The sequence below is a fragment of the Antedon bifida genome, chromosome 8 (assembly GCF_963402885.1).
Source record: "Antedon bifida chromosome 8, ecAntBifi1.1, whole genome shotgun sequence".
Classification (NCBI taxonomy): Eukaryota; Metazoa; Echinodermata; class Crinoidea; order Comatulida; family Antedonidae; genus Antedon; species Antedon bifida.
This window is the reverse complement of record NC_136233.1, coordinates 12710686-12726995: the sequence shown is the minus strand read 5'-3', so window position 1 is coordinate 12726995 and position 16310 is coordinate 12710686. Positions and strand designations below refer to the sequence as shown.

The 16310-nt window shown below is 30.6% G+C and overlaps 1 protein-coding gene across 1 annotated transcript in view; it reads left to right on the top strand.

Annotated features, from left to right (window-relative positions):
* The first annotated feature begins 5540 nt into the window (after positions 1–5540).
* LOC144849668 (enhancer of filamentation 1-like) overlaps positions 5541–16310 on the top strand; it is a 46836-nt gene continuing 36066 nt past the window's right edge. Inside the window, exons 1-2 of the mRNA XM_078706660.1 lie at positions 5541–5624; positions 6450–6579. Of these exons, the coding sequence (XP_078562786.1) occupies positions 6562–6579 (18 nt within the window). The 5' untranslated portion in view covers positions 5541–5624; positions 6450–6561. The remainder of the gene's footprint in view (positions 5625–6449; positions 6580–16310) is intronic.

Below are 16310 nucleotides of genomic sequence, written 5' to 3'. Positions count from 1 at the left end.
TTCCTAAAACAAAAGAAAGGTTCAAATAGTGAAAACAAAGGAAAAGTAAGAATGACTTGCAAAATATATACACAACTTTATGTCACTTGTGACACTAATCTTGATTATGATTACATTTCCGTTTACATAATATAGTAGACTTATAGAAGAAATATGAAAGAAATGCGCTAAATGCGGGATACAAAAATAGGCATAAATTACGAGGTTTCGCGCTATTGTAGATAAGCATTGTTTTACCAAAAGATGGAACACACTGAAAGGTGTAATTGAAAAAAAAATGTCATGCTGTGTCGTTTGAGGTGATTTTGTGCTTGGTAGAACGTCTTAAGTTTTTGACAATTGTGAGCTAAGCTCTATTTTATATAAATCATTTCACATTACTACTATTTATAAATTAACTCTAAAAAGGGTTTGAAATTCCTCACCTTTTCTTTGATTGATAGTTAGTTGAAATGTTACTTATTTGATTAATTAAATGTATACTTTTGTTATTGTTATAATTACCTTCTTGTTTCAATTATGATTGCATGGCGGATATCAAAGATTACAAAGCAATGGACAAAAATAAGACTTTTTGAAATCGGTTTGAATATGTTAATTTGCACTTTGTTATCTGTATGTTAGCTTAGAGAGAGTATATTTGACTAGTACTGTGATGGCGCTAATTACAATCCGTTATGCTTGATTACTGTTTATGAATGACTTATTGCACTGTGAATATGCCAATTGGATATGGTATTGTTTATAGGCTTTACCGGCTACCAAACCCGTACTCTGAACATTCGTTAAACATCTTTAAAAGGATAGTGAACATCTTTTAATTTCATTAATTATTTTGAATTGGACGATTATAGGCCTACAGCATATTTTAAATCGACACAAACTGATTGGTTAATAAGCGCCACTGGACAGTGTACATCAATAGTCTTTTAATGAGGGCGCCTGTCTAAATTCTATGTAGTAGGTACCATCATGATGAGCCATATTAGTCCATGGGCTGGAGGGGGTTACCGTGCACCCCCCCCACAGTTAAACTTCTTTGGTATCATTTTCTTCCCACGGACATATAGAGTGAAAAAATCGATGTTAACAAGAAAAATATAGGGATGCATTGTATGTACTTGCGTCATTTGTAATGATCATCAGTGTTTTATCTTCAAATATTTTTTGGGGTAGGGGGTAACATTTATCCTAATAACCCAAGAATCCAACATCTAATTAGTATTATCTTAGTAACATTGTGTAGCACATCTTTTAAAATCTTTTAAAATTTAAATAAAATTAATCGGAAGATTATTACGGTCAGTAGAGGTCAAAAGGTCATTGACCTTTTGCAAAATGCAAATTTTTCTCAAAATATAGATAAATTTCAATATCGTATATACAATTTTCAATATTTTTTATCTTAATTGTGTTTTACTTGTGCTTACTGACATATTGAATAAGAAAATATATGTTAACAAGATAATAATTGCAGTTCATTATATACAAATTGTTATTTTTTATTGTTAAAAATTGCAATAAAAATACATTTTTTGGGGTAGGGGGTAACAATAATAGCAATAACCCAAGAATCAAACATCTAATTAGTATGATCTTGGTGTCGTTGTGTAGCATTCATGATTTTTAATCATATAAAATTTGAATAAAATTAATCGAACCATTTTTAAGGTCAGTAGAGGTCAAAAGGTCACTGACCTTTTGCAAAATTGCAAATATTTGCCATAATGAGATACATTTCAATATCAAATCTCCAATTTTCAATATTTTTTATTTTAATTGTGTTTTACTTGTGTTTACTGACATATTGAATAACAAAATATGTGTTAACATGAAAAAAATTGCACTGCATTAATACCATTGTCATGTAATTTTGTTATTTTTCAAAATTACAATAAAAAGACGTTTTTGGGGTAAGGGGTAACAATTATCCCAATAACCCAAGAATCCAAAACCTAATTAGTATTATCTTGGTACCATTGTGTAGCATACATCTTTTAAAATCTTATAAAATTTAAATAAAATTAATCGGACGATTAGTAGGGTCAGTAGAGGTCAAAAGGTCATTGACCTTTTACAAAAATGCACATTTTTGCCAAAATATAGATAAATTTCAACATAGTATCTACAATTTTCAATATGTTTTATCTTAATTGTGTTTTACTTGTGCTTACTGACATATTGAATAAGAAAATATATGTTAACAAGATTAAAATTGCAGTTCATTATACACAAATTATCATTTTTTATTCTTAAAAATTGCAATAAAAATACATTTTTTGGGGTAGGGTGTAACATTAATAGCAATAACCCAAGAATCAAACATCTAATTAGTATGATCTTGGTGTCGTTGTGTAGCATTCATGTTTTTTAATCATATAGAATTTTAATAAAATTAATTGAACCATGTTTAAGGTCAGTCGAGGTCCAAAAAGTCACTGACCTTTTGCAAAATTGCAAATATTTGCTATAATGAGATACATTTCAATATCAAATCTCCCATTTTTTCAATATTTTTTATTTTAATTGTGTTTTACTTGTGTTTACTGACATTGAATAACAAAATGTGTGTTAACATGAAAACAATTGGAGTGCATTAATACCATTGTCATGTAATTTTATTATTCTTCAAAATTGCAATAAAAAGACATTTTTTGGGGTAGGGGGTAGCATTAATACCAATAACCCAAGGATCAAACATCTAATTAGTATGATCTTGGTATCGATGTGTAGCATATATTTTTGTAATCATGTAGAATTTAAATGAAATTAATCGAACGATTACTAAGGTCAGTAGAGGTCAAAAGGTCACTGACCTTTTGCAAAAATGTAATTTTTTGGCAAAATGAGATATATTTCAAAATCAGATCTCCAATTCTCAATATTTTTTTATTTGAATTGTCTTTTACTTGTGCTTACTAACATATTGAATAAGAAAATGTGTGTTAAGATAAAAAATTGCAGTACATTGTATAAAAATTGTCAATTTTTAATTGCAATAAAAAGACATTTTTGGGGTAGCGGGTAACATTTATAAGAAGAAGATTAACCCAAGAATCAAACATCTAATTTTTATGATCTTGGTATTGTTGTGTAGCATTTTGTTTAATTTTATTTAAATTCTGCATAATTTTTATTTGAAATTCTACACAACGATACCAAGAACATACAAATTAGATGTTTGATACTTGGGTTATTCTTATAAATGTTACCCGCTACCCCAAAAATGTCTTTTTATTGCAATTTTTAACAATTACAAAAATGACAATTTTTATACAATGTACTGACATTTTTTATCTTAACACACGTTTTCTTATTCAATATGTTAGTAAGCACAAGTAAAAGACAATTCAAATAAAAAAATATTGAAAATTGGAGATCTGATATTGAAATATTTTATATTTTTGTCAATGTGCATTTTTGAAAAAGGTCAGTGACCTTTTGACCTCCATTGACCTTAATAATCGTTCGATTAATTTCATTTAAATTCTACATGATTACAAAAACATATATGCTACATATCGATACCAAGATCGTACTAATTAGATGTTTGATTCTTGGGTTATTGGTATTAATGCTACCCCCTACCCCAAAAATGTCTTTTTATTGCAATTTTGAAGAATAATAAAATTACATGACAATGGTATTAATGCGCTGCAATTTTTTTCATGTTAACACACATTTTGTTATTCAATGTCAGTAAACACAAGTAAAACACAATTAAAATGAAAAGTATTGACAAAATTGGAGATTTGATATTGAAATGTATCTCATTATGGCAAATATTTGCAATTTTGCAAAAGGTCAGTGACCTTTTTGACCTATACTGACCTTAAACATGGTTCAATTAATTTTATTAAAATTCTATATGGTTAAAAAACACGAATGCTACACAACGACACCAAGATCATACTAATTAGATGTTTGATTCTTGGGTTATTGCTATTAATGTTACACCCTACCCCAAAAAATGTATTTTTATTGCAATTTTTAAGAATAAAAAATGATAACTTGTGTATAATGAACTGCAATTTTAATCTTGTTAACATATATTTTCTTATTCAATATGTCAGTAAGCACAAGTAAAACACAATTAAGATAAAACATATTGAAAATTATAGATACTATGTTGAAATTTATCTATATTTTGGCAAAAATGTGCATTTTTGTAAAAGGTCAATGACCTTTTGACCTCTACTGACCCTACTAATAGTCCGATTAATTTTATTTAAATTTTATAAGATTTTAAAAGATGTATGCTACACAATGGTACCAAGATAATACTAATTAGGTGTTGGATTCTTGGGTTATTGGGATAATTGTTACCCCTTACCCCAAAAACGTCTTTTTATTGTAATTTTGAAAAATAACAAAATTACATGACAATGGTATTAATGCAGTGCAATTTTTTTCATGTTAACACATATTTTGTTATTCAATATGTCAGTAAACACAAGTAAAACACAATTAAAATAAAAAATATTGAAAATTGGAGATTTGATATTGAAATGTATCTCATTATGGCAAATATTTGCAATTTTGCAAAAGGTCAGTGACCTTTTGACCTCTACTGACCTTAAAAATGGTTCGATTAATTTTATTCAAATTTTATATGATTAAAAAACATGAATGCTACACAACGACACCAAGATCATACTAATTAGATGTTTGATTCTTGGGTTATTGCTATTATTGTTACCCCCTACCCCAAAAAATGTATTTTTATTGCAATTTTTAACAATAAAAAATAACAATTTGTATATAATTAACTGCAATTTTTATCTTGTTAACATATATTTTCTTATTCAATATGTCAGTAAGCACAAGTAAAACACAATTAAGATAAAAAATATTGAAAATTGTATATACGATATTGAAATTTATCTATATTTTGAGAAAAATTTGCATTTTGCAAAAGGTCAATGACCTTTTGACCTCTACTGACCGTAATAATCTTCCGATTAATTTTATTTAAATTTTAAACGATTTTAAAAGATGTATGCTACACAATGTTACTAAGATAATACTAATTAGATGTTGGATTCTTGGGTTATTAGGATAAATGTTACCCCCTACCCCAAAAAATATTTGAAGATAAAACACTGATGATCATTACAAATGACGCAAGTACATACAATGCATCCCTATATTTTTCTTGTTAACATCGATTTTTTCACTCTATATGTCCGTGGGAAGAAAATGATACCAAAGAAGTTTAACTGTGGGGGGGGTGCACGGTAACCCCCTCCAGCCCATGGACTATATGAAGCAAATCCTTGTTAACTTAATCAAAATGAAATTGCGAAATTACAGTATTCTAATTCATTACACGGGGTCATCTGTCCGCAATGTTCAATTTATAAAAAAGAATATAATTATGATGTAGATGGTAAGTGTAGACGACTTTTGTTGCGTATGGCACTTCATAATTTCCAACAATGTACAAAACCATGCTGATGACTTATGAAAATGTTGTCTACCGCCCTCTTTTTTGTTTGAAATTCTGACAACACAACCCCGGCAATTTAAGCGATCCACCTGGATCGTCATACAGTACGTGTTGTGTAAGTTACTGTAGCTGCAAGTATTTTGTTTCTCCGAGTTTGATTAAAAATCTTGTAGAGGTAAGTTACTAAATGTTAAGAATTTAAAGAATACTATTGCAGTTGAATAGATAATGCATTATAGTTAATTGTTAAAATTGGTGTACATCATCATTCTTTTACACCTGCAGCAGAAACAGGACCCACCCACCACAATCACACACACAGACTGTGTAGTGACGTGAGTAGCTTGTCTGTCCACGCCCACCCGTACCCAGGGACGTATGGAAAGGCCAGGGTACGCTAAAGTAAATCATAATAATAATACTAGGCATATAGCCTAGTTTAATACCTTTCCACCTCCTTCTGCTCGAAATGTTTATTTTGTTGGCCTATAAATACCACTTTTACACCAGCGGCAAAAATGCGGAGATAAAATCAGGAATTGTGTAACCCCGAGTCGTTACCGGGATGCAGACTCTGTAAAAATGTAAAAAGTTGCCCGGGTAAGTGATGCGGAATTTATTCAGCATCAAGTCAACCTGGGATGAACCAGTGTACTTGCATGTTCGGATTGTAAACAGTCGTGCAATTGTTTTCCGGGGTTGTTTGTACAGTACTGAAACAGATTATATTCCCATCTCCTATAGGCTATGGGGCTGGGTATTATTAAATTTGTGGGAATAAATTAGGGGGTGGGATTACATTCGGATGATTGCCATTTACCATGGGTCTTGTGTAGAATTTAGTCTAAATTTGGTGTGCGATAATAATACTGTACTCAAAAATGGGATTATATTTGGTCATTATTAAATAATAGATAATTGGGTTACGTTATCATTTCAGCTTATTTTTTATGTTGACTTTTTATTTTATTACATTATTCCATTATCTCACTTTTCTTAGCTTTACAAGATGTACTGGGAACTTTAACATTGAAGCACGGGAATAAATTACTTTCAAATAAATTTTGTTTCAATTTCTTGGCATTTGGGAAATACAATTCATTCTTCATAAGATGGCTTATCGAGGCTTGGTGAGTTTTTGCTTCATTAAAAATTAATAAACAATTTTTGTTAGCTTTGTTTGGCGGCATCTTGTTAATTATTTACCGCTAAGATACACATAATAAATGTACTGCTCTGGCTCCCCTAAAAATTAATAATCAGGAAATTGAATCTGTTGAAAGCTACAAATACCTAGGTGTGACTGTTGATAACAAATTTAGCTGGGAGAAACATTGTAAAAATACTATAAAAAAAGGAAATACACGACTGTTCTTTCTCAGAAAACTGAGAAATTATGGGGTAGATAGAACTGTATTAAATTTATTTTACTCTTCGATTGTTGAGAGTGTGCTCACTTTCTGTTGTGTTGCCTGGTTCTGTGGATGTAGAACAGAAGAAAAAACCAGATTACAACGAATATTAAATAAAGTAGGTAGGATCACAGGATCTAGACATAATTTGGATGACCTTTGCAACAAAATCATAAGAAATAAGGCTATGAAAATATGCGACGACTCAAACCACCCTTTAAATAAACATTATGTTAAAATGAGATCAAAAAGACTAAATGTGCTGAGATCGTGCAATAGCAGGGTTATGCGATATTTTAATTCTTTTGTTCCGTATTCTATTAGACTGTTAAATGATTTTGCATAATTTTTGAAATTTTTGATGTATTGCAGCTTTTTATTTTTTATTTTTTATTAACTATTGTAATTAATTATTTTTTATATGAAACGTTTTTATATATTTTTGTACAATTTTGTGAAAAGCACTCAAAATATTTTCCCATGTGGACGAAATAAAGTTAAAGTTAAAGTTAAAGTCAGGGTAGTTAAATTTGTTTTTTAAAGGTTCATTGAAAGGATTTTTGTGTCCATAGAAGTTGTTTTAAATAGTATTGATTTTACATTGTTTGTTTGCCTTGTGCCTTTAAAGATGAATTCTTTAATAGTACATGCTGTAAATTTGTTAAGACAAATGTTTTTTTGTGTTACAACAAGGTTGCTGAGGCCTAAATAGGTCATTGCAAAGTGTATCCTTGAAGCCAAGGCCTAGAGTCATTGGAGAAAAATTCCTTTAATTGACTGTAGGCCTCTATTTCTGCTGCAATGGTATATTTTATGATTTTTTTTACACTACTGCATCACAATAATTATACTAAGATCCTTCTTATTTTACAGCGATGATCCATGTGGATTAACATTTCCTCCCGGATGGTAACTCAACACTGCCATCCACATGAGAACATTAAATATTATTACATTTTAATTGTTTTCTCATGGAATCCCATTTTAATTTGGAATAGCCAAGTATTGTTGAATATGCAAACCAAATAAAGCATAAATGTTATGGACAAACTTTATTTAAAGATGTATTGTCCCCCTGAAAAAATAAAATGTTTAAATATTTTTTGTTTAATACAGTATGTCTGTCATTTTAATGTCATAATAGGTATCCACTTTGACCAAAAAAAAAAAAAACGTATTGTATAGTCAAATTGGCTTCCAGCCAATGGGTTTTTGGTTGAATTTAACCATTTATTTTGTCATTTTATTATATAAGTGAAAATATTTTTTGTTTTTGTTTTTTTTTCTACGAAAGTGATGTAACTTGATTAAAACTACAACAAGATAACATATTCAAAATCTGATTTTATTATTCTTCATTTTTCATTTTTTTTAGGGCAAATACATCTTTAAAATTACCAGATACTCATTACTTTTTACAAACCATTGATTCATTAAAAATTATCAGTAAAAATATGAATAAATATTTGTATGTCTATGTTGCAATTATTCCATCATCATCTGAATCTGATAATCTCATTCCCCATCAACGAACCAAAATAATGGTTAAATCTGCAGTTATTGTTAATATCATATTTTCATAATTAGTCACACATTGGTCAGTCTTCAAATAACTTTAGACGCTCACGAATAGATAACATCCTTTTTAAATTGTCTATCAGATTGGAAATGTTTAGCTGATTATTTACGCTATCTTCTTTTCTATTTCGACCATGCATTCAAAATTGGGTTCGTCCTCAAGGTAGCAACAGTTGTTTTGAGACATGGTTGACCGAGTAACAATGAGGGGGTATTTGAAGTTGCCCGATTTTGAAGTATTGATGGTGCATTTAGCATGAGAATCAATGATTTTAGACTAATTTGGAATGTTTACATTTCAATAGACTATCTCCATGAATCCTAATTAGCATAAAAAAAGCATAGCATAGCAAAAATAAGTTGTTTATTGATAGTACTCTACTACTAGAATAGCAGTTTCTATGTGTACAAAAACCTCATTACAATTTGTCTAATACTAAGCAATAGTCTAATTCGTGCCATGCTTACATGGATAAACCAACACTGGCATATGCTTTCCCAAGAGATAGCTACGATACAAAAAACCCTAGATAAATTTGCATGTTTAAAAATCGTTTGGTGCCACCTTTCAAGACTTGGGTGAAGGGCGAATAGGAAAACTACTGAGCTCAAATAAAAAGTTGCCCAACAACAATTTTACATGAAACTAAATATACAGTACTTCAACTAACTAGATAATACCCATGTCTTTTACTGTGATAAATCTGAATGTACTGTACAGTACCGATGTGTACTTAAAGGCCAATTTACACAGACGAGCGGTAACGGGATTCTTTTTGACCATTTACTGCTTTTTGACTGATTTCTGCTCAGGATAGACACAGATTCTATACGCGATTTTCCGCTTGCCGTTACCGCTCGTTTGTGTAAATTGGCCTTAAGTGTAAGACATGGGAATGTCCTACAGTAGGCCTACAATAGTTCTTCCTCCATGGTATTACAAATTACAAATAAATTAACAAAGAATGTCTTCTGCACTTCCAACATCTCTGACCTGAAAACATTTGGTAAAACACCACAAATGCTCACCACTCCTGAAGATACTGCGAATATTGAATCACAAATTGTCTTAACTTTTTTGAGTTACAGTATTTCCTACAAAATGTAATTATTGTTTCAAGTGAAATAATAATATTCGCATGTTTCAAATTTCAATTATGAATTGTCATTTTCTAAAAATATAGAATTGTATGTTAAAACATATATTGCAGTGAAATTGCTTTTTTTGTACATGCTAAGCCATGTACTCAGCATAGCCATGTTTATAATTTATGGTATGAATCCAACATTCACTGTGAATATTAAATAGGAATGGCAATTAGCAGTGTTGGCCTATTAGAAATTGAAATAATTTCACTTACAAAGTCATAAACATCAGACTGGCAAAACTCTGGAGTTTACCACAAGCAGTGTTGCCCTATATTAGAAATTGAAATAATTTCACTTTCAAAGTCATAAACATCAGACTAGCAAAACTCTGGAGTTTTATCACAAACCAGGTTGCATACAATACAAAAATACCCGGTTGGTAAATAAACTTCAGATAAATTTTAGACTAGCAATAGACAGAAATTCTTATATTTAAATTTAACACAAATATGTAAAGTACTGTACATATTCTTATTTCAAGTGGGAATAATCTTGTTTCCTAATTATGGATCAATGTTACTTTCCTTGGTAAAATAATCTAATAAATTAATTTAGGTAAATTTAAGTCAATTAGCAGATGCTATAAGTAAATTAGGTAAAGATTTTACGCATATTAAAGTCCATGATTCACAGCGAAATCCATAAAGTAAGTTTAATAATGGATGAATATTGCAGTAATGCTATTTAAAGCTATGTATAGCACCTGCGTTAGTATGCAAAGCAGGTGGTAACTAGTAGGTCAGCACCTGTAGTATTCAAAGCATGATTCATCTTTAAGAGTTTTAATTAACCCAATATTTTGCTGAACTGTTGTACTGTATGTTAGTAATTTATTATGTTGTTCATAGGATAATGGTTAAAATTTCATCATAAAAATAATTGTGTAAAGAACAAACTTTTCATGTGACCCAACCCTAGACAAGAATTCATTCTGTTTCAATGTTTGATAACAATATTCACCCTTCCATTAATAACCAAATCTGATTCATGCTTTCTAGTCCCAGTTTAGAAGGAATCATTTTTCGCGCTGCTCTTTTAGGCAGTAATATTCAAGAGAATGGAAGCAAAGCTGTTATCATGTGGTAGCTTATAGTTTACTACAGCTGAAAAAATGGGTATTGGAAACTCGGACTTGGAATACGCACACCCTAAAGCACGTCTGGGAAAAGAAAGTCTATGAAAACATTTGATGATAAATATTGAGATGCATGTAGAGACGGTAGTTATCATGAGACGAGCAGCATTTTTGATAAGAAATATTTCTTGTTTAAAATGTTAAATAAAATATAGTTTACTTTAAAAATTAATATTTAATGCATTCTTAAAAGTCTACAATTGTAGTACCACGAGTATGTGCTTTCAGTTTCAACATTGACATTTCCAGGGTATCAAACTATTAATTATCTTATGGAAAAAAAATGTATTTATAATCTCTTTTATTGTACAATTTCACAATGTGTACCAGAAATAATTAGATAAATCCTGTGTCGTGCTCGACCCCATGTATTTGTTTGCCCAACATTGGCACATTGCTGCGTAGGAAATCTGTATTTCCTCTACTGTTTTTCAGCCAATCAGGGCAGGGGATGCTTAGTATTTGATACCGACAACTGAACGTGATGAGACCCCAGCCTTTGAATCTGTGGTAATGACTGGTCTCCAGATATACAAGTCACCTTAGCCACCTCCTTCCTATCGTAACTTAATTACATATTTCATACTTTGATAAAGACATCACACAAACTTGCGACAGATACATGCGTAGCCTGGCACTGGCAGGCAATTTCTTGGTTTGAGTTCAATGCTTTTTAGTTACTTTTAGCACTCATCAGGAATTTTTAATTGAATTCATAGAATATAGTAGTTTGCTGGTTGATGAATTGGAGGATTTATAAATTGATTGCATCTTTTATAGTTTTACTACCTGTAAACTATAACTGTAATTTGGAATATACTAAGAATTGATGATCTTAATTTCTGGATTTTAACAAGTCATGATGAAGATCTGTGAGTGTGCAAGTTCCCTCGAGGTAAGATAGTAGGCCTACTTTGTATAGATTGCAGGTAATTTTTGGCTTAATGGAAGCACTCTTTGTACTTCGTGCGTTTCTGCTGAGTACAGGCACGTGTCCCTTTTTAAACTATTTTAACAAGATAATTGTTTTAAAGCTGTATTGAGAATGACATGTCGTACAGTATTTTGCAACCATTGAGGCATTCTAACAATACTCGTTAATGGTTTCTTTTAATGACATTTTGTCAAACTCAACATTCTTTTTCATTGAGTAGACATTTCCAGTTTCAATTTAGCTCATAACAATTACTTATTAAACATGTACATTAATGGGTTAATTTTGTAGAGCTTAATGTCTTTTTTCTGTGTTATTGATTAAAATCGAAAGTACTGTTTTACCTGTAGAAACACACCAATTTAATAGCTCATTTTAACATTTTGTTATAACAAAAACAATCATATATAGATATGGTGCATTAGCCGTGGATCCAAGTTCAGTCTTCCCCTGTTATACAGTACCCACTACTTGATACTGTATTAGGATTTTGAACGTAATATTACAATTCTTAACTTGTTTATAGATGTATAGGGTTAGGGTTATATGTTTAAACGGTTAAAAATGTGAAAAATAAGTCGATTATAATAATTATAGCGGCCCGCTATAAATCCCAAAATGGATTACGCGCGGATTGATATTTTTGTTTTTCACCTGTATTTCGCCCACTTTTCGATCGGTCGTGAGGCCAAAACAAATGGAAGACTCCTAACTTTTCAGCGAAAATACCGGGTTTTCCCCAATTTGTATCAACGGAGTCTGGCAAAAATAGAAAGACAATTAATGCAGCAACTATACAACGTCAGGCTAGGTATATAGCTAGCGTACGATGTTCGTACGTTACCGATGTTTACCAGCTAGGCCTACAAAACTAAGCCTAGCTAGGCTAGGCCTAAGACCGTCCACGAGAGGTCGATCGCCGCGAGCTACTTAGGTAGTGCATTGTTTCTCACTTTTTATCATAATTTACCATAAAACATACATTTAAGACAAGGAATGACATGGTTTAATGTTTTTAAAGTGATAATGTATTATTTTCCAAAAAACGTCCAAAATTGCAGGGAAGGGGTCTTTAAGTGTTTGTTAGTCTATTATTTCTAATATTGATCTAAGATTGTAATGCACATTCTGTTCTCTATTGGAACTTACAGTAAACCAAGCAAAGGATTACACAGTTTAAACAAGACAAATGCAATGTATACTATGAATCCAAGGTTGGTTTTTATACGTTGTTAGTTAGACAAGTTTTGTCTTCAATTCACACATTATTATTCTTCAGAGCTCATGATCCTAAACGTACTGTGTAAAATCCCAAAGTTAAATTCTGTATGTTTTGTATTCACACACAACATTCTTCAGTCATAAGTAGCTCATGATCCTGACCTACTGTGTGAACATGACTTTAACTGAAACTCTCCAAAACATCAAGGTTGGATACTGTTAAGTTTTATACTGTATATATTTAGAATAAAGCAACTTTTCACCCTTTTTTTTGTTTCCCAGAATGGAACAACATTCAATTCTTTATAGAAATAGCTTGTCCACGAAACAGCGTCATCTTTAGTTCTTTGAATTCTGTTCCACAGAATCGAATTTAATTAGTATGTAGCTTACTGTATTTCCAACAGATTTGAAATGGATAATAGTTATTTTTAGTATTTTGATTGAGTTAAAAAATGTCCTGAAGGTGAAGAAGATCACCTATATTATCAACAACATAATAATCTGTAATGTGAAAGTCAGATGTGAAGGTAGTATCATCAATTAAAGATGTTTCCTTTTTAATCCTTTTAAATCGTTTAAATCAGTTCATGGTTATTTTTCAAACAATGTGGTTATCTTGTAATCCAAAAGATGGTAAAGAACTTGAATGAAAACTAATACTATTGTTATTTTTCACATTGTCATTTGTTAGGCCTATACTACATTTGCTATTAATTATGGACATACTGTACCTGATTTTTATTTATTATTAATTTCATCAGGCAGATTATACAGTAGTCCCAAAATTAGTATGAACTTTGGCGAAAATTTAGCGGTGCCAGGATTAATAATAAATTACATTTGTTAATTAACTTAAAAATTCAATCAATAATATCATTGGTTAATATTAAATTCAGTTATATTCTCCAATGGCTGATAATTATTACCTACCCATTAATGTCACATTAATGACTGTCACAATAATGAACCTGTCTCATTAATTGTACACTTTCTTTAAGGTGATATTGTCATTTCATTGGATTGTCCTATAAATTACAACGATGATAAATAGCTTCTGTTTAACACAGTTGGTATAGTTCCCATTACTGTAGATCTGTCCCATTAAAAAATAAAAGCAAGACTATTAAAGTAAATTAATTGCCAACTATCTTGCATTAGAGTTGTCCTACCAGAAAATGATTGGTATGTCATCATTGTTTTCTCTTTGTATACCTGGTTAATCAATTTGTTTCTGAACTGTTTTATCACTATTAGAATTCCTGTGGCGGCCTTCTCGTTTTCATGACTAAATAGTTGTTTTTTACCTCAAAATAGTTTGTATCCATCTTGTTAATTTGTCATTACTATAATACAGTTTTACACACATTCTTTATTTACACCATCATTACTGACATACTTCTTCTGTTGGCCAACTTCTGCATTACAGATTCATCACCATCACCACAATACTACTGTAGACTATCAATATCATTGTCACTATACTCTTGAGAACTAGTAATCTGAAGGTTGCCATGTGTTAAGTCTTGCCAGAGAAAGTATTCTCAAATTCTCAATGTACAACTCTCTTTACTTTGGTAAGAGACATTATATTGTATACAGGTTCTACTGTACAGTACCACCTCTGAAAAGAGCTGTGTGAGCAACTGGTAAGACAGAGGTGCCACAAACCATAGCCATAAAATTGAAAGTAAAATTCAAAGGATCTCATTGGCCAAAGATCTGGTGGTAGAACAAGTCTTCTGATAATGACTTAAAGCTGGAGGTCCAGTATGCACATGGTTTGTGTAAACTTTTGAGTAGGGGGTGTAACTGGACCATTTCATTTGGTGGCAGCACAAACTAAAGGACCCTTTATAGTGCAAAATTAAACCTGGATCTCCCCCCCCCCCCCCCCCACTGAAACGGCTAAATCTGCTTGGCTTTATTCAATTTTTTTTACAAAAATCTTATAATGTTGAAGTCTGGTTAAGTTACAATTAGATAACTGTTATAATCTTCAAATGTCCAGTTTCATGTAGTTAATTCATTACGACCTAGACAGTATTCTTTATTGACTATAAACCCCAGTGTATTTTTCTATGAAATATCAAGATCATTATATCAAATGTGGCTATTAAATTGTTCTTAGGTATATTATGTTGGACACTTGATATCAATGAGCCTTCTGACTTAACATTTGAATTTACTACTTTACTAAATCCACAATAAAGAAAATTCTTCAATTCTAGAATTTCTCTCCCACATTGCATTAATAGTAAGTTGGTCATAAATCTGGATTGTTAAACAAAGATTGTTGTTAAAATTAATGTGATGAATTTACAAAATGGCAAAACCACTCAACAAAGATAAATAAAAGTGTAATTAAATTACAGTACTGTAGGTCTGAAAAGAAAGATCACAAAGAACAAATTTATCATATTTATCATATTTTTTTTTATATTTGAAAAGAAAACTGCATATTGCACAATTAAGAACACAGGAAAAATTGAGCTAAACCTAAAATTACTTATGTTGGAATGTTGCTTAAATAATTTATTATAGGTTTATGAGATCATACAATTGGAATAAAATTGCGAAACAATTTAAAACTAAATTTGAACAAACTATTATATAAAATCAGAATTTTTAAAATTGCAAAAAAAAAACAAACAATTCTTTGTTGAAAATTAAGTTTTATTTAAGCTTGGTTTTCTCTATAGGACACAATAATGACTCAACTTGGTACAAAAATATAAAAGACTATTACACAGTAGGATAGAGCTGAAACTGGCAAAATAAAAATAGATATCCTGTGTCCTAGAAAGATGTTACATTGAAATAATAAACTCATCACTTTCTCTTTACCAAACTAGAACAAAATGTATAACATTATGTAATATGACTTAATAGTAATTACCATAGATTGATTGCTTGTATTGTAATGAAATTAGTTTCAATGAATGATGATTACAAATACTAATTATGTTTTATTGTTCAAGAAGAAATGCAAATTATTAGTTAGTTGTGCTAATTGTTTGAATGATCATTATTCCATTAGTCAGAGGTGTATATTAGCATGTATACCAATTGTAGTATAACTATTGTTTTTGTTAAATGTCATAAAGTACAGTACAGTATAAAAGTAAAATTGACTGTACTTTTAGAATTGTATCAGAAGAGGCAATGGATGAATAAAGTACAGATTCACAGCGTGATTTAAACTTACTGTACTGTAGCCAAATGGTATAATACCCCTACTGTAAAACCTCTTGCAACAAATTTCTAGCCTGGTAATGTTGGTATTGACTACAATGTCACAATCATTGAAATATTAATTTTCATTAAATTGAACATCTTTTGGTAACTCCTGATTTTATGTTACAAAATATGTAACTGATATTATTTTTCATTTAAGAAAAGTTGAATGTATTTTTCGCACCGTACCTTTAG